Genomic DNA, 26,518 nt, shown 5'->3' with positions numbered 1-26,518 from the left:
ATTCTTATTGCACTCTGTACTCCTTCCTAACACTGGTCAGTTATAATTACATAGAATTACATAGTTGTTCCTACTAATATCTCTCTCCATTAGACTGTAAGCCCTAAAAGCATAGGGAGCATATTCAACTATTTCAAGGACTACCGTTGCTAACACCTCAAATAGCCTCACTAAATATTTTTGAAAGAATGAATAAATAAAAAGAATATGGTTTCTCAATAAACTTCTTGGTACTTCTTGTGTAGAATGGCAATGTCCAGATGTGCAGTAGAAGAATGAAATGAGAATATGGGAAGGCAGAGTAGACTTGACTTAGTTATTGCATGAAGTCTGAAAAGGGCAAAAAGAAAAAAAAAAAGACGAGCTTTAAAATCAGGGCTAATTTAAAATCACTTTCATTAGTCAAATTACACTGGTTAGTAGACCACTGATCTCTTTAGACAAGTTGTTCTCAACCAGTGTGATGGACTTGTTGTGATGGCTTTACTTTTCTTTATACATTAGAATGGGCCTCACAGTTATGACGATAAAAACATATTCCCGAATAAGCTTATGAGAGTATGTTACCCGCATGAACTTCATGTGTCCCTTGTGGGTGTCTCAAGAGGGAAAAAAAAAAAAAAATGCAGGGAAGCACTACTCCAGGACGGTGATTTCTAACTTTTACAACACTGTAGGGTATGTTGGAATACCTTAAAAACACCTCAGGACTTTCAAGGGTGGTAGGAATATTGCAAGACAGGAAGAAAGTCAGGATCTCTTCTCTTGGCTGTATAAACGACCGTGGCCCAGCAGAAAGACCGCTCACTTATGAGGAGTGATTCGTCTCTAGTTACCTGTAGAGAACTATTGTGCTTAATTTTGAAAACACTGGCTTCCTTATGAAAGATTTTGTCTTGGCAACTCAATAAGCCATACTGTGGGACAGAAATCTGTTCCAACTTCCCATGTGTGGATATAGTATTTTCCTTCGGGATAGGTCTCTGTAAGCCAAGGTTAAATGAATGTACTTTAAATTTTGAAATTTTTCATGTTTATATAAGCTTTCCCTGTCTTTTTAGAAATTCAACAATTCAGGTTATAACTTAGGGAAGAATGATGATAGTTTATCTGAAGCAAACTCAAGACTGAAGACCTGGTATAAATACTAAAAATTGAGAAATGAGTCTCTAATAATTTGTTTTATTTAAATATGTATTTTCAGGCACAGCTGGGTTTGAGTTCTAGCTTCACCACTTGCAAGGTATGTGACTGTGGCCAAGTATATGCAAACAGTAACCTAGGAGAGCCCAGAGCTGGCTGCACAGGTTGTGCTGTGGACTGCCTGGGTTCATATGCAACTCTATGGCTTACCATCCAGGCAACATTGACCATGGGCAAGTTTCTGAAATTCTCTCTGCCTCAGTTTCCTCTTTGTGAAATAGGGATAATAAAAATACTGCCTCATAACGTCGTTATGGCCTAAAAGAATAAATACAGCTAAGTTCTTTGGACAGTGCCTGGCTCAAAATAAATACTGAAAGTTTTAGCTACAATTGTGATCATTCTTTTACCCAATGTAATTTGCTAATTTCTTGACTTGTTTACACTTCCTGAGATTTTAAACATTTAATCATAGATCACTAGTGAAATGTAAATGTACAAACAAAACCAGCAAAACATTGGTATGAAAATGAAAAGTTGTGTTTGTATAGGGAAGTACCCTACTATTAGATTGCAACAATAAGCTAGAAGAAACCTGGATAGCTCTAACTAGTGAATTCTTTTGAAGACCATGTTCTAGACATTGTTTATCCTCCCATCTTCCAGCTCCCTGTCCCTCCCCTGGGAAAAATAGAGGGAAAAGTATCTATTTCTACCCCTCTCTCCGAGCAGGTAGTTTCTTCTAAATCAGGGCTCAGTGCCAACATCCTAGGCGATCATTGATTGTCACAGAACAAAAGCAGAATAAACTCTATTACCATACAATAACAGAGTTAACATGATGATGAGAGCTAACCTACTCTGGATATACTCTGGAAAGCTGAACATGGTTTGCAACTAGCATATCAATAAATTAATGAACAGTATTTCAAGTCTTGGGATGCCATTATTTAGCAATTTTTACTTTGATATACAAATTACATTTGTGTGTGTGTGTTAGTTGTTAAATCTTACGAAAAATTCTTCATGAAAACCTTTGTCGTATTATTCAAAACTTTATGAAGGTCTTGAAACCACTCGGTGAGAATTTTAAAACAATGAGTTCTCTTCCCCGTTTTTCTCTTCAGCTTAATTATAATGGGATCCCCTAACACCAGAGATAGACAACCAACGGTCAGGTTGACAGCACTGTGCCCTGTGAACAGTCCCGTGTCCAGAGTATAAACCCGCCTTCAGGACGGTCAACCTTTGACCTGTCCATTGTATCACCCCTTGCCCTCCCTGGATCTTGAATTTACACAAGCGGGAATGGGGATTCCAGTTTCAAAGTTTCGCTGGTCCCTCCCCCTTCAATTTTTGAGTACTTCGGTCCTCGAGGCCAAAAGTTAATACTGAGACTGCGGGAGTAAACAAAAACAGAGTGGGGTGCCCCCGACGGCTGCTGCCTTGCTTCCCCCTAGACTGCAGCCTTACTCAACTTGCAAGCACTTGATAATGAACTTCACTAGGAAAGCAGTTTCCCAAGTCAGCGATGGTGGAGCTCTCGGAATAACAAATAAACGGAACTTCGCAGCTCACGCCTGAGGGTCGGCGCCTGAGGGTCTCTCGCCCCAGTGCCCGACGGCTGAGCGGGGCAGGGCCACCGCCACTGGCAGTGCTCCCTCCCCTGCCAACCCTCCACCCACCGAGATGCGAGGGGTGAACAGACAGGAACGCCAACTACGGACGGCCTCACCTCCTTCTTCCTCCTCCAGGGAGTTCATGCAGGGAAAGTAGCCGGCCAGTGCCTCGAAGGAGGCGGAGAGGCTGCTCCGGCTCTGGGAGCGCTGCATGGAGCGCCCCGCAGCGCCGGCGCCCCCCAAGCCCTGCCGGCCCATCTTGGACGAAGACCCACTCTTCCCGCGGTACAAGATACGAGGCGTCTTGGCGGCTGGGGCGCGGCGACCGCAGCGCTTCGGGGGCCGGGACGGTGCGGCGGGACCCTGGGGAGTCTGGCCCCGGCCTCGCCGACCCGGGCCGGACCGGACGCGGCTGTCCCGGCTGCCGGGTCCTCCACTTTGTTGGGGAGGGGCCAAGAGGAGGGGATCGAGACGGCGGCGGGCGGAGACGCGACTGCTGGCGGCGAAGGTCCGAGGTCTCGCCGGGTGGGAGCTGAGGATCCCGGAGGCAGTAGCTGCCGGAGTCTCGCCGCCCTCCCCTCGCCGGGAGATGCTGCTGATGCTGTGGTCCCCGCCAATCAGCAGTCGCAGGGGGAGGCGGTGGCGGTGGGCTGGCGGCTTCCGAGCGCGCGCCTCGGCTCCTGGGCAACTTCGACCCAGAGGAGCCCCGGCTAGCTTCTCTTCTTCCCCGCGTGCTTAGGGCCAGAGAGTGTTAGTTACAAGCACTACGTTAGGCATCGCAGATGGCGAATAGATCCGGCAAATTTTTGGTTGTCACTGTCCCTTTCCTCAGTTTCACTTAAACAATTTGTCAGTGCTCCTCAAGCATGGACAGGAAAGACTCAAATTTTCTCCAAATCCCAACACAAGGCTGGGAAACCTAGAATTAAAGCTTTCTCTTTTACCGTCTGTCTTAAAAAAAAAAAAAATTCAATAGAGGAAAAAAGAAACCAAGAGCCTGAAAAAGCACCCATACTAAGAAAGCACTTTCTTGCTTATCAACTTTGCTTTAATTTCAGGAATGTTTAATGCTTTCTTTCTCTAGAGTAAATAATCTGCTACCTAATGTTGCTAAGAATGACAATAAACACTGGAAGGCTTTAAACACCTAAATAAAAAACAGCATCCTCTTAAGTTGGACATAACACAAACATACTAGAAACAAAATAGTTTATAAGTGACATAGCATGTCACATTCTGGAAACTGCAAATCCCTATCCCAGGATATGAAGCAATGGTAATTCCATTTTAATACGAGTCAGAAGACTGCCCCACTTTTTGCGGCTTATGCGAGTCACTCAACTTCTCAGTTTCTTTATCTAGGGGGGTGGGAAGGTAGGGTACAATGATTCCAGTCCTAACCATGTCATTGCTCGATTCTGGAGTACATGTAAGGGAGGTCTATTCTTTCATACAATAAATATTTCCTGAATAGTATATACGTACAAGTTCTTTGTTTGATGTACTGGGAGATTCAAACACTCATTCAATTACTATTACTTGAGCTCCTCATATATGCCAGGTAGCTTTGTCAACACTTAGGACACAATAATAATCAGAGCAGATAAAAATCCCTGCTCTTGTGGAGCTCACATTCTAGTAGGGGGAGACAGACACAATAAATCAGTAAATTATGCAGTGTTAAAAGGGTTAGGATCTATGCAAATGGGGAAAAAATTAAGAGGGATGGGACGGGCTGCCGTTTAAAAAAGGGTCTGTTACAGTGGGCCTCATTGACCAGGTGACATTTCAACAGAGGTTTGAAGAGGCTGAGGAAGTTACCATTCAGGCATAGGAGGAGGAGAGCGAGTTTGAGGCAAAGAGAACCTCCAGGGAGAAGGTTCGAGGTGCATCCTGGACCAGCAGAAACGGGGCAGTGCAGCCGCAGTGGGGCGAGTGAGAGGAAAGGAAAGGAAATCAGAGAGATAAGAGAAAGAGAAAGGAACAGATGACCAAGGCCTTTTAGGGATGTTAATGAATCTGGCCATTGGACACTGCAACTTACAAGGTATTAATAAATGCATTCGGGTGAATAATCCTTTCAAATCTTTCTAAAAATTAGGAAACTTTCAGTACAAATGAGCAGGCCGTCTCGTAACAACTTTTGGTTGCTTAGATTTAGGATTTTCCAGGTTTCTTGCTTCAGTTTTTCTGATTAAGCTTTAGTCCTTCTCATTATTATTCCTACAACTCCTTCTTAGTTCAATTTCCTGTTCTTTATTCACTTTTGTTAAATACCAGCATTTCAATAGAACACTGATACAGCCAGGAACTCTCAGAGCACTTTCTCATACCATATTGCTTTTTATTCAGAGAACAGAAACGTTTTTAGTAAATGAAAATTTCACCGTAAGAATAAAGACAATCATAGAATTTTGCAAACTGAAAAAACTATTGAAAGTCATCTAATATTTTTTTTAAACTGTGGGTCACAACTTTCTAGTGAGTCCTGAAAATCAATTATTAAGTTTTGATCAGCGTTCTAAAAAATAAAATGAACTAAAATATTAGAGGCTAGCCCACGTAGTTAGTGCATCAATTAGCAGTACTGTTTTAGGAATACGTCTTCATGTAGTGTACATGTGTGTGTGCGTGTGCATGTGTGTATTGTGTTGTGGTCAAGAGGAAAGTATCAAGGAAGAGGGACTGAGTGGGGGAAATCCTAGGAAGATAAATTGGCCAGGGGTGGAAACTTTTATTTTGGCATCCAGGGACATCACAATGGTAGCTGAAAGTCACTTTGGAAGGGAATACCTTGGGTTCCTACTAGTGATTGCAGGGGGACAGGGAATAGAAAACCTGAAACGGTGGTCATGCCTGAATTGCTTGGGCCCTGCCTTCTCTGTGTTAATGACCTGGCTTTCTGCACCATGAAGAAGTTAGTCTAGAATAGTCCAGATGCATCTATGCCCATAGGAGCATCACTTCTGTCTTGTAGTTTTAGAACACGGTTGTCCTGGTAAGATTTCTGATATTTTTCCCTATAGTTACAATCTTAGAGATACAGAGAAGTGACAGAAGAATGGCATGAGAAGTAGGGAGAACTCAAGAAGAAAGAAGAAAATCACCTTATTCAAGGAAGAAAGCTTTAAGGAAAAAGCAGAATGTTGGCACATGGGCATTCAAGAGACAAAGCTCAATAATAGCTGGAGACCTAGTCTTGGATGATAGCTTGTGGCATACACTGAACTTATTGAGAACATTACTGACTCCTTTCTGTCCTATGCTCAACTGCTTGCCTATGTATAATAAATTTTATATAAATAATATTTCTGACTTATGTTTTCAGCAGGTTGATTATTTCTTATACTATTCTAAGTACTACTATCCTCAAAGGAATTGAAACATTTACATAAAAAAAAAGCCACTGATAAAAGATTGTACCTGTCATTCCTCCATACCATATTCTATATATTCAAATGGCTTTGGATGTAGTTATTAAATGATGGGCCATCAGGTAGTTCCATTATATAAAACTAAGTGTAACTCCAGAATCATTATAACCCAGTATTTGAATCATTTATAACTTTCTATTCATCCAAAGATAATCAGAGGAAAATGTGAGTCACAAATATACACAATAAATTACCTTCTAAAAGCACAATGTGGCCTTGAAAATAGATTCTACCACTAAATATGAAAATCATCTTTTTGAAGAAAAAATAAGTAAATATAGCTTGCATATACTATTATAGCATTCTATTTGTTGAATATCGCACCCATTATGCCCCTCAATTCTTACATCAACCCTGAGAACGTCATCATTAGTTCTTCTTTATAGATGAGCTGGTAAAGACTCAATAATATTAAATCACTTGCTTAATTAGAAAGTGGCAGAGCAAGACTCCAATTCAGAGGCTCTGATTTCAGGTTCAATGCCCTGTTACTGTATCACGGGTGTCTCATACCATGTGTACTTACACAAAAACAGATGATAGATATAGTATGAATTGTCCAGTAAATGATTTAAGAGAAAATAAATTTTGAAAATACATCCTTAAAACCATATTGTTTATTTTAACAGTATACCAATTTTAAATTTATATTTGCTTTTTTAAAATCAAATCATAGTCATCAATTATAACAGGTCTAGAATACATGTCATTTATGTCTCTGTTTTTATAACAGTTTCTCAAAAAAATCACCAAAATTTTAAAGGATGTTAAATTAGTTTACTCCTGAAATAGAGACTCGGTCACTTAGGTGGATATATGAAACAGTTATTACGTGAAGTAGTTATATAGTGTCTAGACTGCAGATTAATCAGCACACAGTTGTGCCTTTGGCAGCCTTGCCCTTTTCTACGCTAGAGATGATGCAGGTGAAGATGATGAGAATGTAAATTATCTAATAAAGGGAAGGGAAGAAAAGGAAGTAAGTCTCTGAGAGAAGTAGGGGAGAAAACAAGTAGCAAGGTTCAGAGGTAGATATGCTAAAAAGAAATAGAAAAACACTCCTCTGGCAACTCTGTCACCATATAGTATTTTCCAGCCACTCCAGAAATGGCTGGGTGCTAGAAGAGACAGGAATTGCTCAAGATAGGTTTTAGAGCCAGGCTGCAGACTGAACTGACCTCTTGATAGACAGTTGCTTTTGATAACATGGAGATTTGTTTCTACCTCAGTCTTCACAATTGATATCAATTACTTTTGCCACCATGAACCAATCCTCCTTATAGCAATGACTCTATGCTAAATAAAACATTTATGGATATATGTTGTCTTAATTCAAAACCAATTCTCAGAATCCTAAAATACATACATTTTTTTTTCCGTCACAAAATAACTTTGCATTTAAGTCATGAGAGATCAAATCCATGTAGTCCACATTTTCTACGGACTTCAGACTACTAAAAGTATTTAATAGTCTTGGGCAATTAGCCTTGACTTGCATATGAAATCTAAAATATACAGTCTTTTCTCCCATCTCCAGCTTCATGTCAATATAGTAAAAATAAATTGTAGGCTTTTGTGATTTTTCAGTTTTCCAGCGTAGTTCTAGTGTCTACTCAGCACATTTACTAAGTGAATAGCAGATGGGACACTTTAGCAGCTGGTCAACCTGCAACTGTCACAAAGGGTTGATGAAGTCAAAGGATGAGTACAGAAGATGAAAAAAAAACATTAAATGATCAGCATTTTCATTGTCCTGTAATGAGATTCAGGATAATATTTGCCTTTATCTTATGACAGAAAATGTCCATGGAAGTTAATTTCTTGATTAGTCTAAAAAACAGTAATAAGAGTTGACTGAGGAACAAAGGAAAAAAACTCTAAAGATCAAAGTTATGAGTCATGAGAGCAGAGTAATAGACGATATAGGGAAAGAACAAACATTTGGATTCTAATATTACTTATGGCACTTTACGTATAATAATAATGCTGATAATAGTGTTGGTGCTATGTTCTTCATAAGCATTATGTCATTTAATGCTCATAAACACTCTATAAGTTTTATAAGCTGCTCTCATTATTCTCATTTCACAGAGAGGAAAGGGAGTGTACACTAATTCCATAAATATATATTAGGTGCCTGCCACGTGCCACACACTATTCTAGTTCCTGGCGATATAGCAGTGAACCAAAATGGACAATGAGCTCCTCATGAACCTCGCATTCTAGTGGTAATCTAACACTCATCTCCCGCTTCCTATACGGCAGCCTTTTTCTAAACAACATTACATAACCAGCACATCAACTCACTTACTAAATGCACAACCCTGTGAGAGATATACGATTATCAATATCTTCATTTTATAAATAAGAAAACTGAAAAAAAAAGCAAAAACTGAGAGACTCGAGAGTAAATCTCTTGCCCAAGGTCACACAGGTTATTAAGAAATGAAACCAGAATTTAAGCCCACGAAGTCTGATGCACACCTTTATAATTTATCCAATGTCACAAGTAGCAAATCCAGGATTTGAATCTCCAGGTATTCTTTTTTTTTTTTTTTTTTAAAGATTTTATTTATTCACTCGACAGAGATAGAGATAGCCAGCGAGAGAGGGAACACAAGCAGGGGGAGTGGGAGAGGAAGAAGCAGGCTCACAGCGGAGGAGCCTGATGTGGGGCTCGATCCCATAATGCCGGGATCACGCCCTGAGCAGAAGGCAGACGCTCAACTGCTGTGCCACCCAGGCGCCCCTGAATCTCCAGGTATTCTGACTCTATAATCCATACTATTTAAAAAAAAAAACATATTTATTTTAAAGAGAGAGAGAGAGTGGGGTGAGGGGCAGAGGGAGAGAATCTCAAGCAGACTCCCTGCTGAGCACGGAGTGTCACACGGGGCTCGATCTCACCACCCATGAGATCACAACCTGAGCCAAAACCAAGAGTCCATGTTCAGCCCACTGCACCACCCAGGTGCCCCTACAATCCATGCTATTAACTGATAAATAACATGGTTTAAGAGAACCTTCTGATACCTGTATTAGACAACGGGGCTGCCAGTAAGAACTGTTTTTCCATCCATAACAAAGAACTTTCAGCACAGTAGTTCTGTCTCATTATAGGACATATTTATGTAAATCTTCATTTAGTTATCACTAGGAATCCAAAACTCTTACTAAATGTCCTCAACAATTTTAGGAGGCAGTGTACAGGGATGACTTCAGACAGAACTCAGCCTCAGAGGAAACAGGAAATATACTTTCATGAGATTTGTAATTATTGTTATTTGGTCACCCCTCGAAGTATACTTCCCAAAATAAAATGGAGTCAGTCATAAGCTACAGTGACTAACATAACATAATAAAAAAAAATCATAAGCTAAGCATTTTGGATAAATAATACCAAAATTTAGAAAAAGAATGCTGTGCCTTCTATATACTTTCTATAGACCATCTATATAAGTTTTAAAACAGTCACGTGAAATGCCATTTTCAAAGAAAAACTAAAATATTCATATAAAAAGGAAACCCTTTATTTCACTGGTTAAGCATGATCCAATGATAAGTTAGATAGAGTTAGAGATTGATAGGTAGACTACAATTACCAACACCTGTTTAGGGCCAGGGAAAAGAGAGGTACATGAAATACCATTATGTTTCAATCATTCAGACAGTTTCTTTCTAATGTGTGATGGCCTTCACACTTGCCTGCATTTCCTCATTCATTGATATTTACTGGGCACCATATGCAAGACTCTTTTCTAGGATCTTTGGGTAAGAATTACACCAAACATGTTTGCCTCTCGAGATGCTCAGAGTCTGGTGGTAGGGGACAGGGAGGATAACACAGACAAGAAAAACAAATAAATGCAATATAGTGGAATACACAGTATATTTATGACGGGTTCTAGGCACTCTGGTGTCATCCAACAGGGAGGGACAACTCTACTTGGATGGGCCAAGAAACCTTCACAGAAGAGACACCTGAGCTGCATTTTACAGGCTGTTTGGTAGGCAGAAACCCTGACCATAGTAACTACTATCTATGCCTCTTTTGGATCTTTGAAAATGGGTAAGAATTAGGGCCTCTTTCTTTCTTCCTTTAGGGTGGTGGTAGTGGCAAGGATGGTTTCCAAGTTTGAGAAACTCCCTGCTCCTGTATTCTGTTCTACTATTCCAACCCATGCTCTGGCTTTGGCAGAAATGTATACAAAGTCTTTATAGTAATGTTAGAAGAACATTTTCAAACATCTGAGACAAGAGAGAAGTATTCCTTCTACTGTAACTCCCTTGGAATTCCAGAGGAACGTCACCTAACAACGTCTCCTATCTTTATGAAATCAAAAGCACCATAAGATTCTGTGAGCATAAACATTTGCATAAATATACAGTAAGATCTAAAAATTTCATGTAAGTTTCAGGTACCAATGCCCCAAACTATGCAATATTTATTAAAAGTGCATGCATTTAAGCTGCTTTATTCATTTATCATTAATTTATTTATTCACTATTCATTTACTCATTATTCATTTCCTCCTTACTCACACCAGTGTGATGTGAATAATATAACCTACGCATGGAAAATAGAGGTATTTCCTTAATCACAAGTAACTCCAGTTCCTACTTGTTCCTCTTGGTTCTATTTCTTTACTGGCTAAACTTCATGTATTCCCTTCAACACACGTGGCAGTGAAGACTTCTCTGATTAGCATTTTGTTTAACTGCGTCATATATTGGTTAGATATAAGTGGTGATACATTTTTGTACTGCTTGATACCATGCTGACATAAAAATGGAGAATTTAACAGTTTTCACAGATATTCTGACTTCACTGTCCAGTTGACTTATTAACTGTAGGCTCCTTAATTATTTTTCATCATATACGAAGGCAGAAGATTTGCAATGAAATCATTTAAATTTGTAAAAAACCAAAGGCAATAGGGAAGAATGAGGATTCTGTCCAAGCACTAAAAATTGCAGGATCTTTAACAGCATATTGAAAAAAAAAGAAAGAAAAGCCTATGGAAAGCCGTCATCTTGTACAAATCCAGGTCAGACATCACCTAGATTGGGCATAAGGGAACAGCTGCCTCAAGGTAGCTCTAGGCACAGCTCAGAACATTCGGCAAACAGTGCAGACTGTGTGCCAAGCGGGAAACTTAGAAACCCAACTACACAAGTCATCCTCAGCTGACTCCCATCTCAGGCACTCTGTGTTAAAGGTGTCTGGAAGTAACACTTTGTCTGTCTTGTTGATCTGAAACCTCATCATAGGAAATAACAATACAGATTAAACATGTTTCCTTCGTAAAATTCAATTCAAGCTACTTCCACCTGCTATGCATCATGTATAGTCCCACAACAGGTGAGAAGCTCAGGTCTAACAAGACAGAGGACTACTCCCCAGGGAAAACAGTCTCGGTAAGAGGGAAACCTGTAGTGTCATACAGAAACTCTCTAATAAATACAAGCAGTTACAAACAGAGGCAAATCAATATGTGTTCTAGTTAAGGGAATATCTCATAATGATTCTTCTAGAACACTGCATTATAACTTGTCTCCTTCTGCTTGGCAACTCCAGCCATTCAAACCCTTAATAGAGCAGTGTTTCAAATCCCAACTTCCTCCCCCATACTTGACAACAAATTCTGAAAAGATATTTGGGGAGGAGACACAAATCTTGATGGATGATTTACAGTCTAAAAAAATATCCAAACATACATTTTTAAAATTTGGCAACACCATTCAAAAAGGCTTTCCAAAAATATTTAAGGTCTAGCCACTATTTATCAGCATTTGGACATAGAAATACTGTGGTAGAGAATATCTAAGTTCCTTAATTTTCTGTCATGCATTAATTTTTTATGTGCGTGATTATCTGGCATTGATCTAACATCTAGAAAAAAGTCGTTGCTTCATGATTCACTGTTATAAGCTCCTAATTTCATTTCAAATAATACTGTATTTCACACTATGAGGGCAACATTTTACAGGTTCTCTGGGTGAGGCAATAATAAAAACTTTATATTTTAATAAACCTTACATGGTATCTGAATACTAAAAGATACTTCTCAAGGACAGTGACTTTAAAAATGTAATTGTTACACATTTTATCACAATTCAACATAACTTCAATTTTATTTATTTTTTATTTTTAAAGATTTGATTTATTTATTTGAGAGAGAGAGAGCAAGCATGAGTTGGGGGCAGAGGCAGAGGGAGAGGGAGAAGCAGACTCCCCGCTGAGCAGGGAACCTGACGAGGGACTTGATCCCAGGACCCTGAGATCATGACCTGAGCTGAAGGCAGATGCTTAACCTACTGAGCCACCAAGCGCCCCGATAACTGCAATTTTAAAACAGAATGTGAAAAATTTTGTACTATTTTAAAATTCATTTTTTAAAATGGATTCATTTTTATTCTCAACTTCAGATTACAGGTCAGGATCGACTGGCAAAGGGTATACTTTCTGCCTTCTGAATAGCCACTTAGAAGGTACATGGGGCAGAACCTTACCATTCTGGAGTAAATAAAATAGTCATCACATGAAGCGAACAGCCCCCTGTCAACCTTCTAAGACACAGTTTGCTCCAGTCCTTACAGAGCTAGGGCTCACTTCCTTGCTCTTCGATCTGAACCCTACCTCCATCTTTAGTTTTATCGTAACTTTATGCTCAGTCTCACTTTGTTGCTCTGATCCTGTGCTCACCTGGGGTTTGTCAAACCATCAAGTCTCCTCTGCTTCACTGCCTTGCGGATGAACTTTTGACCTGAATGACCAGAGGGAAATGCCCCCAGAACTGAAGTTCTCCTTGTCTCTCCACATTCCATCACTTTGAATACAACTTTTTGTAAGAGAGAAAGATCATATTTTTTTCCATGATGGAATCCATTAAAAAAAAGTAAAACACTGCAAACTAAATAAACCTATGAGAATCTATTATTAACATGTATTTCTTAATATAATGACCACAATGACTATAAGAGAACTCTTCCAATTATATATGCTTTCTATAATATTCTCTGTATGTGCCAATTTAAAAAATTTATGCCAATGATGCAATTATTAACAACATGTCAACAATAGTGTAACATATTATAGGGATTAAAATCTTTTCTAGCACCTGCACTAAGCATTTCTCATGGTTAAATTTTTTCTCATGTTTTTAGATATTGGATCTAATGCATAATAAGTGTTTAATACAGTAACTTTCTCTCAAGTATTTTTGAAAAACCTATATGTTCATCTCTAAAACATATCTAAAACATGAAACCTCTTAGTTTAGGCCCCATTTCATATGCGCTAAAGTATAAGGAAGATAAAAGGCTACACATCCGTTAGTAGTAAGATTTGGTGAAGCTGAGATATATTGTGGGTTTAAAACCTTTTGGTGGGTGTTATATGCAACTAATGACTCGTTGAACACTGCATCAAAAACTAATGATGTACTATATGCTGGCGAATTAAACATAATAATAAAAAAATAAAACCTTTTTGCATTTCTGTATATTGAATAATTATTTGCAAAAATATATGTGAAGGGCCAATGAATATAAACCTGTGAAAAAGTAATCTATTAAAAGTGTTTAACAAAGAGAACTGTTAGCTTAGTAGAACTAATATTCCATTTAACCATTGTTTATTAAACAATTTAAGCAAATATTTATTGAATGCCACCATGTCCATGTACAGTGCTAAACAGAAGTAGTATACAGTGGGCACTAGGGAGGCTCAGTCGGTTGGGTGTCTGCCTTTGGCTCAGGTCATGATCCCAGGGTCCTAGGATGGAGCCCTGTATTGGGCTCCCTGGGAGCCTGGTTCTCCCTCTTCCTCTGCTGCTCCTTCTGTTTGCGCTCTCACTCTCTCTCAAATAAATAAATAAATCTTAAAAAAAAAAAATGAAAGAAAAAAGTAGTATATAGTATCATTTATTAAATAACTGACCATTAGTTAAATCTGTTACTTCCACTCAATTATTATTTGAACGGATAAATGTAGAAAAGCTAAGGAAACAGATCAAGTAAAGCTATGTAATTAAAAATAAAAATATAATAATAGACCAGAATGTATTTAGAACACGTGTATAAAGCTCAAAAGCATTTAAGATATCAGCACCAGAGCAAAACAAAGACAGCTTAAGTATTCCTATTTTGACCATGATAATGTCACACTTTCTGATCATGGGACATTAATTTTTTTTTAAAGATTTTATTTATTTATTTGATAGAGACAGCCAGTGAGAGAGGGAACACAGCAGGGGAGTGGGAGAGGAAGAAGCAGGCTCCCAGCGGAGGAGCCTGATGTGGGGCTCGATCCCAGAACGCTGGGATCACACCCTGAGCCGAAGGCAGACGCTTAACGACTGCGCCACCCAGGCACCCCGGGACATTAATTTTAAAAATTGTAAGACTATCACATTCTAACACATAATTTTGGAAAAGTACAGTATTCAACAAGAAAATAGAACCAATGGGGAAAATCAGGAGATAAATAACTTTGGTTATCACACACACACATACACACACACACACACACGAACAGTACATCGCACAGTACAATAAGGAGTAAATGAATCAAGAGTGTGGGAGGGCGCAGTCAGGGTGGTCCTCAGCAAGACGGTGATATTTGAACAAAGTTTTGCAGAGAGTTCCCTTCTCCCTCTGAGCCTATTGCCTTCCCTTCCTTTATTAAATTACCACCTTCTTCCTACAGATATATTTAGTAACTATAATGTGTGAGGGGCCATAATAGGTCCTGGAGACTCTAAGGTCTAGGTGAAGACTCTTTCCATGACCAGCTCACAGTCTAGTGGGAGCAGAACCATGAACAGGCAACCGTACACGTTGAGTGTTATAATCAAGGTGTGGATGCAAATCAGAATCGGAAGGTGGCTGTTTGGAACTCTAAGAAAACACAGTCTCGTTCTCCCAAGATTTCTAATTCTTGCTCTTCTTCATCAGTTCTTCTCTGTTGTTCAAATGTGGAATCTAGAAGGGTAGTTACCCTAATTCTCTTGAAAGGACATCTACAAATGTTCAGATATTTGAAGCTTTCTAACTACTCCATTTTACTTCTGTAATAGTTTTATGATCTGCTTTTAAGAAAGCATCTTGTCCTCTTGACTCTACTAAATCTGAAAACTATTATTTTTCTTTTCAGTTTCACTTAAATGTACTGTACTTAGCTTGCCTTATCAAGTTCATGGAATTTCAGGTCCATTTAAAAATCTTTTAATCGGACAGCATCTCTTCCTCATTTTTTCTTTCTATAATACCTGTTTAAATTGAGGAAGATACACTATTTCCTGCTACTTCAGTCCAAATCCGATCCTTCTACGTCTCAGTTTTCCCTCTAGAATTATATTCACCTCTTCACTTTCAAATTTCACATTTTCTCCGCCTGTTACCCAGTTTGTTATTTTCTCCAACAGATCACTGAGTGCCTTTCCCCTGTGGTTTTTCTTGTTACAAAATACTGATATCCACCACAGAAAGTATTCTTCAATTTTAAATAGACCTTTTTCTCCTTACTTCTCGTATTTCAGCTTAAAGAGAATGATGTAAAGGTCAGTCAATTCCCACCACACGTATTTTCTGAAGTCTCATGAAATATACGGGATCTGTGGCCAGGAATCCTTCATGGCAGTACCATCATTCAGTGATTATTTAACTTGTCCAACAAGGCTTTAAAACTTACACCTGCCTCCCTGAAGAACCCGTGACTCATTTATGCGGTGAGCTGCTATTACTGGTGAGAATGCATCATATCACTATGCTGAAAATAGTGGGGGTGGAAGTAGAACTTCCGGATCGTGACACAGGAAGTCAAACACTATTTATTATCATTACTTAATATTTAACGATTTAGTAACATTACTATCTTATTTGATTTCATCTACATAGCCATTAAGAATACATTAGATTGGATTCTATAATTTAAAAATTTATTTGTCCCCTCCAATAAAACCCGCCAGGTCCGACTTCCTAGCTCTGCGGCTGGACAAAGAGCTCGGTTATCCACGAGGGAAAGACGGGCTGGGTCCCGCGGAAATGGCCAGGCAGGCTCAGCTCCTCTTTCTCTTCAGACGTGAGAGAGTACATAACATAAAGCCCCATCTCTTCTTTTAGGTCCTTGGCAGACATTTCCAGTCTTGTATGTCAAAAGGAAGTCTGTTTTTAATTCTGAGGCTGTCATTCACCAGGTATCTTTTTAACAGATGTGTGATTTCAGGCAAGTCACTTAATCTCTCTGTCCCTTAATCTCCCTGTCCCCAGATAGCTTCTCTCTACGGTCTACACAGCGTCACTGAGCTCCCTCCAGCTTTAACGGTCTGCAGTTTTAAGCTTTCTACTTGGTTCCGAACAGCACTAAGACAGTTCCCACTCTCCATCCCCCCCTGAAAGGGACAGGAATGCCTGTAACGGCTGGAAGCTAGGCCTCCTTACTTCTTGGGGCATCCTCCAAACAGCCTGGTCAGATGTTTGCTTATCCTCACCCAGGAGACATGAAGACACAGCGGTTAATGGTGTGAACTCTGGAACGAGGCTGGAGTATATGCCTCCCAGCCCTTCCACTTCACAGCTGTAGGACCTTGGGCAATTGCTTAAGCTCTCTATGCCTCAGTTTTCTCATCTGGAAATGGGAGAAAATAACAGCAATGGCCTCACAGGGTGTTGTGAGAATTATCTCCTTTAATAGCTCACAAATTCCAAACCATCAGCTCCCTATCCTCCTTTCTCCAATTAAAATATTACTCTCCAAGTACTGCTAATCTCTGGCTGGTTTTAGGACAGACATAAACTGGTGAAATGGATTCATCTTTCAGAGATACTTTTCTTTTCTTTTAAAGATTTTATTTATTTATTTGACAGAGAAAGAGACAGCCAGCGAGAGAGGGAACACAGAGAGGGGGAGTGGGAGAAGAAGAAGCAGGCTCATAGCGGAGGAGCCTGATGTGGGGCTCGATCCCAGGACTCTGGGATCACGCCCTGAGCCGAAGGCAGGTGCTTAATGACTGAGCCACCCAGGCACCCAAGATACTTTTATTTTCAAACACTGTCCTCAACTTAATTGGTGAAATTTTAGGCCGTGTTAAAAGTGATTTTAAAAAATGTGTAGATACATTTATGGAGGCTTTATCATTTGGAACTGGAAGATTTTCTCACATGCACACATGCCTTTCCTTAGGTTCTTTGCTGGGCTCAGCTCTTCTGAGTTCTAGCTTTGGTACAGCTACTCTCTTTCCTCAAAAACTGAACACAGATTTGTTAAAATGGCCAAGTAACTTTTTCTTGTTTTCCCCCAAATTAGGTGCTCTGGAAGTAGACATTGAGGGGCTAAAGACAATTTTTCAGGCGGTATGTTAGAGAACGATCTGCACATATATTTTAATATATTAAAATTTAATTACTGCTACTGAGAGAAATTTAACAACAGCCTCTGTGCAACACTCCTCTGATGCAGATGAAGAACACTATACACAAATATTAACATTATAGAGATAATAGATATAGTAATACTTATATAACAGTATCATGTTAAACAAGACAAGTCCTTGATTAAGTAAAACCAAGCTGGACAAAGCAGCCATCTCAAGGTGATTAATTCCAGTTTTAGGATATAAGTTTATCACCTAGGTTGTATTACTTCATGACTACAATATGAATATTAGAAAGAGTACTAAAATATAATATGTATTACAAAAGTTCAGAATTTTCCCATAATGTTGTATACACAGGCAGATTTACAATATAGGATACTGTATGCTATATTTATGGGTTTTTTTGGGGGTTTTATTTATTTATTTATTTATTTATTTATTTATTTATTTTTAAAGATTTTATTTATTTATGTGACAGAGAGACAGCCAGCGAGAGAGGGAACACAGCAGGGGGAGTGGGAGAGGAAGAAGCAGGCTCCCAGCAGAGGAGCCCGATGTGGGACTCGATCCCGGTACGCCGGGATCACGCCCTGAGCCGAAGGCAGACGCTTTAACGACTGCGCTACCCAGGCGCCCCTGGGGGTTTTATTTAAATTCAAGTTAGTTAACGTCTAGTGAATTATTAATTTTGGGGTAGAATTTAGAGATTCATCAGTTGCATATAACACCCAGTGCTTATTACATCAAGTGCCTCCTTAATGCCCGTCATACAACTCTGTGAATGATTGCTCGCAGGTTTTATTTTATTCAAGTGGCCAAATGGACTCAGGATAAATTTATGCCCCCAAATTATTTTGCTATGTTTTATCTAGTATTTTCATGTGGGTGGAGTGGAGTCGGAGGGTTCTTTTATATCAACTCCCTCTGCCATATTGACTATGGAACAACTCTGTAGACATAGGAAGCGTCAATCTAAAATATTCAAACCATTGGCCTCGCCTGTTCCCTTACTCAACTGAGAAATAGCTACAGTGATTCTCTATAAAGGTCACCAAAGTAAAAACTCCAAGTTTGAATGTTTCAGTAGTTTCTAATGGATTAAATGTTTTACTTATTGCATTTATCAAAGTTAAAATTAGAAGTACAGTTTCTAGTTGAATGACAATTCTTTTACAATATGATGAAAATTCAATTGCTTTTGCATGGTCTTAAGTTGTGCTCTTAACTTAAAGTCTATGTGATCACTTACGTAGATTTCTGCATTTTGGCAATAATATATTTATAAGATATGATATAACTAATAGTGCAAGAAATTTACTATTTTAAAAATCTTTTTTTTTTTGACAGAAAGAGAGAGAGAGAGAATAAGCAGAGAGGAGGGTCAGATGGAGAGGGAGAAGCAGACTCTCTCCTGAGCAGGGAGCCCAATGTGGGACTTGATCCCAGGAGCCCTGAGATCACAACCTGAGCCGAAGGCAGACACTTAACCAACTAAGCCACCCAGGCACCCCTATTTTAAAAATCTTTTCAGACATCCTTTCTAATATAACTTTTTTTCTGAGTATAATAGCCATACATTACATAATGAAATTTTGTCGTATTAAAAACTATGTAATTTTCTATTCCCCAAATTAATTTATTTCTGATAAAAGAACCAGATAATTATGTTAGGCATGTTACTACTATAAGTGTTTTCTAGTTCCTAGGCTTGATAAACCATTTTGTATTTGAGGGATTGGGAAGAATGACAATGTCTTGAAGATCTGAAAACGTCTTGAGACGGTGCTGGTATAATGTCTGTCTGTAAGCCTAACCCTACATGAAGACAATCGATTATATTTTTCTCCTAATATTTGGGGAAGATGCTTCCTAATCTTCTGTATTTCCAGGGTGATGGAAGTCTTAAAATGAAGACACTATCCTTTACGTTCCATTCTATACTTATTCCTAGTAAATTGAAGAAATTTTATTGTGAGTTGTACGTCTTGTCTACAATACCACTTCATAGATCGTATGGCTGAATTGCGTTCCCTCAAAATTCAGATGTTGAAGTGCCAAGACCTAGTTGGGTGTAATCGCGGTTGGAGATAAGGTCTTTAAAGAGGTGATTAAGTTAAAATGAGGCTGTAAGGGTGGCCCTAATCCGATAGGACTGGTGTCATTATCAGAAGAAATTTGGACACACAAAGAGACAACGGGGACACACAGAGAAAAGACCGTCGTGAGTAGGCAGCAAGAAGGTGGTCATCTGTAGGTCAAGGAGAAAGAACGTCCAGCCTTCAGAATGTAAGACAGTAAGCGTGTGGCATTTCAGCCCCTCCATTCTGTAGTATTTTATTATGGCAGCCCTAGCAAAGTAATATAGTATGCTTTGAGACAAGTTAAGTCTCCTATAAACTTTAGCATTTACAGTCCTTTCATAAGATGTCACTTTTCTTAAGGGCAGAAACTGTATTTTTTTTATGATATTGAATTCACAGGGTCTACCTGCCACAACGATCAGGGCCTAGCTCCCTGATTTGCTCCTGAGGACACTAATTTATTCAAATAAATTCTCATAAAGGAGTGGTTCATTACCAATAGTCACACTCTAGTTCTTATTTCATTCATGCTTTTAAAGAAAAGATTTCAAAATTAAAACTGCTAATACCAGCTTCTGTGGTGAATGTAAATGAATCATCTGACGACTATTACTGTGAATTGTGGCTTTTAAAATTGATTTTTCATTCACATTCTAAATCCTTACTCACAAATTACATTTTTTTGATATTTAAAAAGCTCTACAAAATGCAAGGGTAAGTTATTCAATTCACTAAAGTAAATGGATGCCATGAACACATCTTCAATGCCTCCACTTACTAGGAAGCAAATTAAAAATGAACCTGTATTTCTCACTTTCATCATTTGAGGTGTTCAGTACTAGAAGCCTGGCTAATTTTTAAAGCACTGAATACATTAAAAACTAACGGTGTCATTTTCTAGCTACTTAGTTAAATATAATAGAAATACAAAATCTTGCATTTCTAAATGTCCCATCCAACACCATCCATTTAAACCTGTGATATTGAATTCTTTATATCTTTCAATTGTTCATCTGCTTTCACGACCATCTTCTTCCCCTGGACATTGTGACCTATGTTGAATTGAAGGGACATATATTGAATTGAATTGAGTAAAAGTTTATTTTGAGAATCTTTTGAGAATTTTGTGATAGCTCTGGAAGAATATAGAAACCCTAAGAGTTGTTACTAAACTTGTGTTGGGATGTGCTGATCTACACAGCAACTTAAAATTCCCATAAAGCTATTCATGACTTCTTTCTGTGTTTAATTAGATTATGTGTTTGTTTGTTTGTTTTGGTGGTGACTTGTATAAGTTCTTTATATATTTTGGATATTAACCCCTTATCAAATGTATCAATTGTAAATATCCTCTCAAAGACATACAGATGACCAACAGACACATGAAAAGGTGCTCAACATCACTCATCATCAGGGAAATGCAAATCATAACCACGAGATACCACCTCACACCTGTCAGAATGGCTAAAACAAAAAACACAAAAAATAACAAATGTTGGTGAGGATATGGAGAAAAAGGAGCCCTTCCTTATACACTGCTGGTGGAATGCAAGCTCATGTAGCCAGTATGAAAAACAGTATGGAGGTTCCTCAAAAAATTAAAAATAGAATTATCACATGATCCAGCAATTCCACTACTGGATATTTACCCAAAGAAAACAAAAACACTAATTCAATAAGATATATGCATCCCTACGTTTACCGCAGCATTATTTACAATAGCCGAGATATGCAAGCAAACCTGTCCATCCATAAATGAATGGGTATAGATACAGATATAGACATATAATGAACTATTACCGAGCCATAAAAAACTAATGAAGTCTTGCCATTTGCAACAATATGGATCCATCTACAGAATATAATGTTAAGTGAAATAAGTCACTTAGAGAAAGACAAATACCATATGATTTCACTCATATGCGGAATTTAAGAAACAAAACAAATGACCACAGAAAAAAGAGACCAAAGACCCAGACTCTTAAATACAGAGAACAAACTGATGGTTATCAGAAAGGAGGTGGGTGGGAGGGGGGTGAAGTAAGTAGCGGGGATTAAAGTAGACTTATCACGATGAGCACTGAATAATGTATAGAATTGCCGAATCATTACACAGTACACCTGAAACTAATCTAACACTGTATGTTAATTATACCTGAATTAAAAAATGAAGCAATAAAAAAATTCCCATAAAGCTAAGTATGTATTTATGATCTAAACCTATGTCATTTTTAAGGGAAAAAAACAAAGCTAAAATATTACATTCTAGAAACTATTTCAGAAATCAACTTTTATGTTAGAATTACAACTTTGTTTCATTATACATTGGCACAGTTTTTAGATAAAAACAACTACTGATGCTGGTACCAGCTCAGATATAAAAATATGTATGTACTTACTTCTTTTTTACAATTTCCAGTCCCCATGCCCTGGCCCCAGCCCTCTTGTCCTTATGTCTGGATTCTTTCACAACGTGCTCATCGGCATTTCTGTCTCCAGTTCCTCCCCCTCTCAGTCCATCCTGGACACGTTTGCCAGATTCATTTTCCTAGAATAAATTTTTTTTTATCAAGTCTCTTTCTAAGGAAAACAACAAACTCTCAGTGAGTTGATAGGACAAGATCTTATCTACCAATCTCAGAATTCAGGGCTTCCAACCAAAAGACCTTCCCAATTTTATTCCCACTTTTCAAACATATCCAGCTTTAATCAAGCTTCGCTACTCAAACATATCCAGGTTTAATCAAGCTTCGCTACTCTGTTCTCTGTTACTCAGCACACCTCTTTGCTTCTCATTTATTATTTCCTTTCATTTGAGTCCATTAGTAGGGTGTGGAATGCATCTTCTTTCCAAAGCCTCTTGTCTGCTGTGCCAGAGCAAACTCCGACCCTGACTGTTCCTTTATCCTGTGGCTGGAAGCTATTGATTTCTCATACCCTCAGTCTCTGGATCCTCAGAATCATGATATACCTCCTAGTCTGACTATCAATATTGCTATTTCTGTGTGACCTCTTGTCATGCCCCCTACTTCCTTTGACCAGGTAGGACCCACATTCATCACATCCCTATGGCACACTTTAGCCTGCAAGTTAGGACCCCTTAGCAAAGGGGCCCAGTTCTACAGCATCTCCAGCACCAGCCGGTTCAAATTTCCATCCTCCCAACCCTAGGTTTATGAATTCAAGGTCCCAGCAGCCTTGCAAATACAGAGCCTGTTAAAGTCATTACTGTGTGCTGGTCACAGAACGCTCTCCCGCATCTCTGCTCATCGATATGCTGCCCATCCTCCCAGATTCAGTTTAAATTCCACCAGCTTCCTGAATCCACCATCGTCATGCTGTCCTCTTTCTGAAATCCCTTTATCTCCTCCGCTCTTTGGGCACTTATTATTATCATACATTATTATTGAACTTTTCTTTTTCAGCTGCCTACTGTACATCTTTACTTGAAAGTTCCAGAGGTATCAAACCCTCAAACTATCCCCAAGTGCCCCATCCTTTGCCAGACTTGCTCCTAATTCTGTACTCCCTCTCCTAGTAGATGATAGCACCAATGCCTTCATTCACTCAGCCTCCCAAGGTAGAAAACTGTGAGTCATCTTTAACTCCTCTCTCTTCTTTACTCCCACCCGTATCAAGCCCTAATTCATACCTTCTAAATATCTTCATACGGATTCTACTTCATCCCTAGTTCAGGACCTCATAATCTCTCACTCCCATCATTTAAAATATTCCTGATTTGTTACTCTATTTTCAGTCTAAGTGCTTCCCAATATATCCTTCATGAAACCAGATGATCTATTTAAAAAGCAAGTTAGTCCATGTCACTGCTTAAAAAACTTTTCAGTCGCTTCCCTTCCCTTGGCCTAAAGGGCATGCCTGCTATCCATCTCTGTCTCTTGCTTCTTCCTGTCTTTTACTCCAAGCTCCAGCAACACTGGATTGTGTGAGCTGCCCTGTGCATTCCGGGCTACTTCTCGCCACCCACACGTTTGTGAAGGTGGGGTACCTGGAACGCCTTCCTCTTTATCTCTTCATCTAGACATTTTCTATGCACAGGGAACAAATGCTAATCTTAGGTTGGAGCGGATGCCCCTTAAGATTCCATGGTCCCTGGAGTCTGTCTCTAGTAGATAGTATTAAAAACTGTGTTCACTGTGTTATAATTATGTTCATTCACTGACACTTGACTATTTATTGAATATCTATGATAGGTCAGACACTTTTTGTGCCATGTACTGAAATTTCAATAAATGACTTTTGCTAATAAATGAGTGAAAATGTCCAACTGAACTTAAAGAGAAACACTACTCTGTTTTATTTAATTGAATTTATTTTCATTCAGCCTCATGTCCCCACCCTATGTCTAGTGCAGTATTTTCTATGCAGTAAAAGCTCCAAAACATTTGTTTTATTTCTACATTCAGTCTCGACATAAGGAGTTTTTGAGAAAAAAATTATCATTGATTACAAATCACCTTGAAGATTTTGTAAAGTTATATGATCATACAGTGTAAATAATGCCCAATATTTGCAAACTCTGAAATCTTACCAGCTCATTAATTTTGGTTAACTATTTGTGAAAGCTTGCTCCAGAAAATGACTTTTGGAGCCATAATATCGGAAGGTCAAAGAGGAATCATATACATAAAGATTCTAATACAAAAGTGGAATACAGGAGCATTTTGACACCTTGAAAAAAAAAGAAAACTTTCATAAGATTGATATTTCCTATAAGAATTTATTCTAAGAGTCTAGAAAATAATACAGCCACTGTGAAAAAGGCCACTTACAGATCTTCACAGGGTGTGAGTACTATGTCTATACTGCTTAATAGTTAAAAGTCTTGCTTTGGGGGGTTCTGGATTCTTCCAGATGTTACCCCACCACATTCACAATGAAAAAAAAAAAAAGAACTTCCACATGATAGGGAGGTTTTTGTAATATTTCAAACTGAAGAAGGAAATAATGTCAGAAACTTTTGAAAACAAAAAAGATGAAGACAGAAACCTCAACAAAAAAAAATGAGTAAGGGTTAGGAACAGTCAATTTACATATGAGCAAACAAAAAGATTGATGGGTATAAAAAGATTTTCAAACTCATTAGTTATTAGAGAAACAAATTAATACAACAGTGAGCAATCATTCATTGCTAATCATCACTCACGCTAATCATCATTCATACTGATACTAGCATATTAAGAATCAGGAAGTAATGCTACCTGTCAGCATGGATGTGGGGATTTAGAGACGCTTACACACTAGTGGTGGGAAAGTAGTCTAGAGTAGGCCATCTGGTGAGGAAGCTGGCAGAACCCGGCCAAATGGATTAGATGCACACTGAACAACTTAACAAACCTAGTTCTGGGTAAATATAGATATACATTAGAAAGTCTCACCCAGGCTCCTAAGGAGAGATCTAGGAGGACACTCATCTCAGTGTTATTTGGGGTGACAGGAGCTCGAGTAGCTCTGGCTGTCCAGCATGGGAAGGACAGAGAGGACAAAGGTGGTAAATGCGTACCACGTAGAACCGTGCAGCAGGTAGAAACACACGGCTGAGTGTGCACACAGATGCTCGGAAAACCATATGCTCAAGGAGAAAAGGTAAAGGAGAATGGAAATTAAAATGCGTAATGCAAATACATATATGTATGTGTAAAACAACAAACACTGCACATTTCACAAGAGCATATATGTACACTGAAGGTACACATTAAACATAGTAAAATAACCACTCTAACAGATGGAGGAGGAAAAGGTTAAAGGGGATTAAAGAAGGAGGGAGGGAGAACTGAAGAGAGGGAGGGAGGAAAGGCTAGAAGAGAGAGGAGAGGAGAGGAGAGGAGAGGAGAGGAGAGGAGAGGAGAGGAGAGGAGAGGAGAGGAGAGGAGGTCTTCTCTCTGTGTGGACCTGTGTGACCTCCCTTCACCCTGTTTCTCCAAGTTCCTCCTTGCACTGCCCCCTTTCAACCACTCCACAGTGTGACTGTACACTCCATGTCTCTACAGCTAGGTCACAATCCACATGACAGTGGGTACCATGTTTTGGTCTTATTCACACTCAGTACCTGGTACTGTGCTTGACCACATTAGGGGTTCAAGGAATATCTGTTGAAGGAATGAATGAATGCACATTTTTATATTGGGCTGACTCATAAAGAGAGAAAAACCAAAAGCTGAATTTAGGATCTTGAAAAAAATTCCACATGGATCTTTTCAGTGTTGAATTCCAGGTTTCATCGCAAGAGAGGTTAAGTTCTTCTATTTCATTCAAGTGAAGCAAACCAAGCAGAAATTTTATTTTTAATGATACTCCTGTGTGGCACCAGCTGGGCCACTTTAGTCTTAGATAATACATTTAAAACAGAGAGAAGAAAGATTTTCATCTTCAGCTTTTTTAAAGCAGAAAGACAAAGAAATACTATTGTTCGAAGAGCAAGAAATGTTTCTCTCTTTCAAATTTAAAGTCTGCATATTATAATTTTCCTTATGCTCTCTTATATTGGAACTTCTTTTTTTTTTTTTAAAGCTTTTATTTATTTATTTGACAGAGAGAGGGACAGCCAGCAAGAGAGGGAACACAAGCAGGGAGAGTGGGAGAGGAAGAAGCAGGCTCCCCGCGGAGCAGGGAGCCCGATGCGATGCGGGGCTCAGATCCCAGGACCCCAGGATCACGCCCTGAGCTGAAGGCAGATGCTTAAGGACTGAGCCACCCAGGTGTCCCTATATTGGAACTTCTTAGTCAGAAATTCTATCAGGGAGTTTTCCTTCAGCTTGTAACATAACATCACAAAATCATTCGGAATAGGACTTTACTATCATTTTCATAAAGCGTGCACTTTCGCAGTATTTCACTTAGCA

General features: G+C 38.9%; 1 protein-coding gene across 2 annotated transcripts in view; it reads right to left on the bottom strand.

Annotated features, from left to right (window-relative positions):
* The window catches only part of RIMS2 (regulating synaptic membrane exocytosis 2), a 626,259-nt gene that overhangs the window by 25,888 nt on the left and 573,853 nt on the right, over positions 1 to 26,518 (bottom strand). The window contains exon 1 of one of the 2 annotated variants that reach the window (XM_057307664.1): positions 2,879 to 3,114. The exons of the other annotated variant lie outside the window; for it this stretch is intronic. Within the exon in view, the coding sequence (XP_057163647.1) occupies positions 2,879 to 3,020 (142 nt within the window). The 5' untranslated portion in view covers positions 3,021 to 3,114. Of the gene's footprint in view, positions 1 to 2,878; positions 3,115 to 26,518 lie in introns of those variants that run through there. 2 annotated transcript variants of the gene reach the window in all.

The sequence above is a fragment of the Ursus arctos genome, unplaced genomic scaffold (genome assembly GCF_023065955.2).
Source record: "Ursus arctos isolate Adak ecotype North America unplaced genomic scaffold, UrsArc2.0 scaffold_6, whole genome shotgun sequence".
Taxonomy (NCBI): domain Eukaryota; kingdom Metazoa; phylum Chordata; class Mammalia; order Carnivora; family Ursidae; genus Ursus; species Ursus arctos.
The sequence above is the reverse complement of the archived record's forward strand: the minus strand, read 5'-3'. Positions and strand labels throughout refer to the sequence as shown.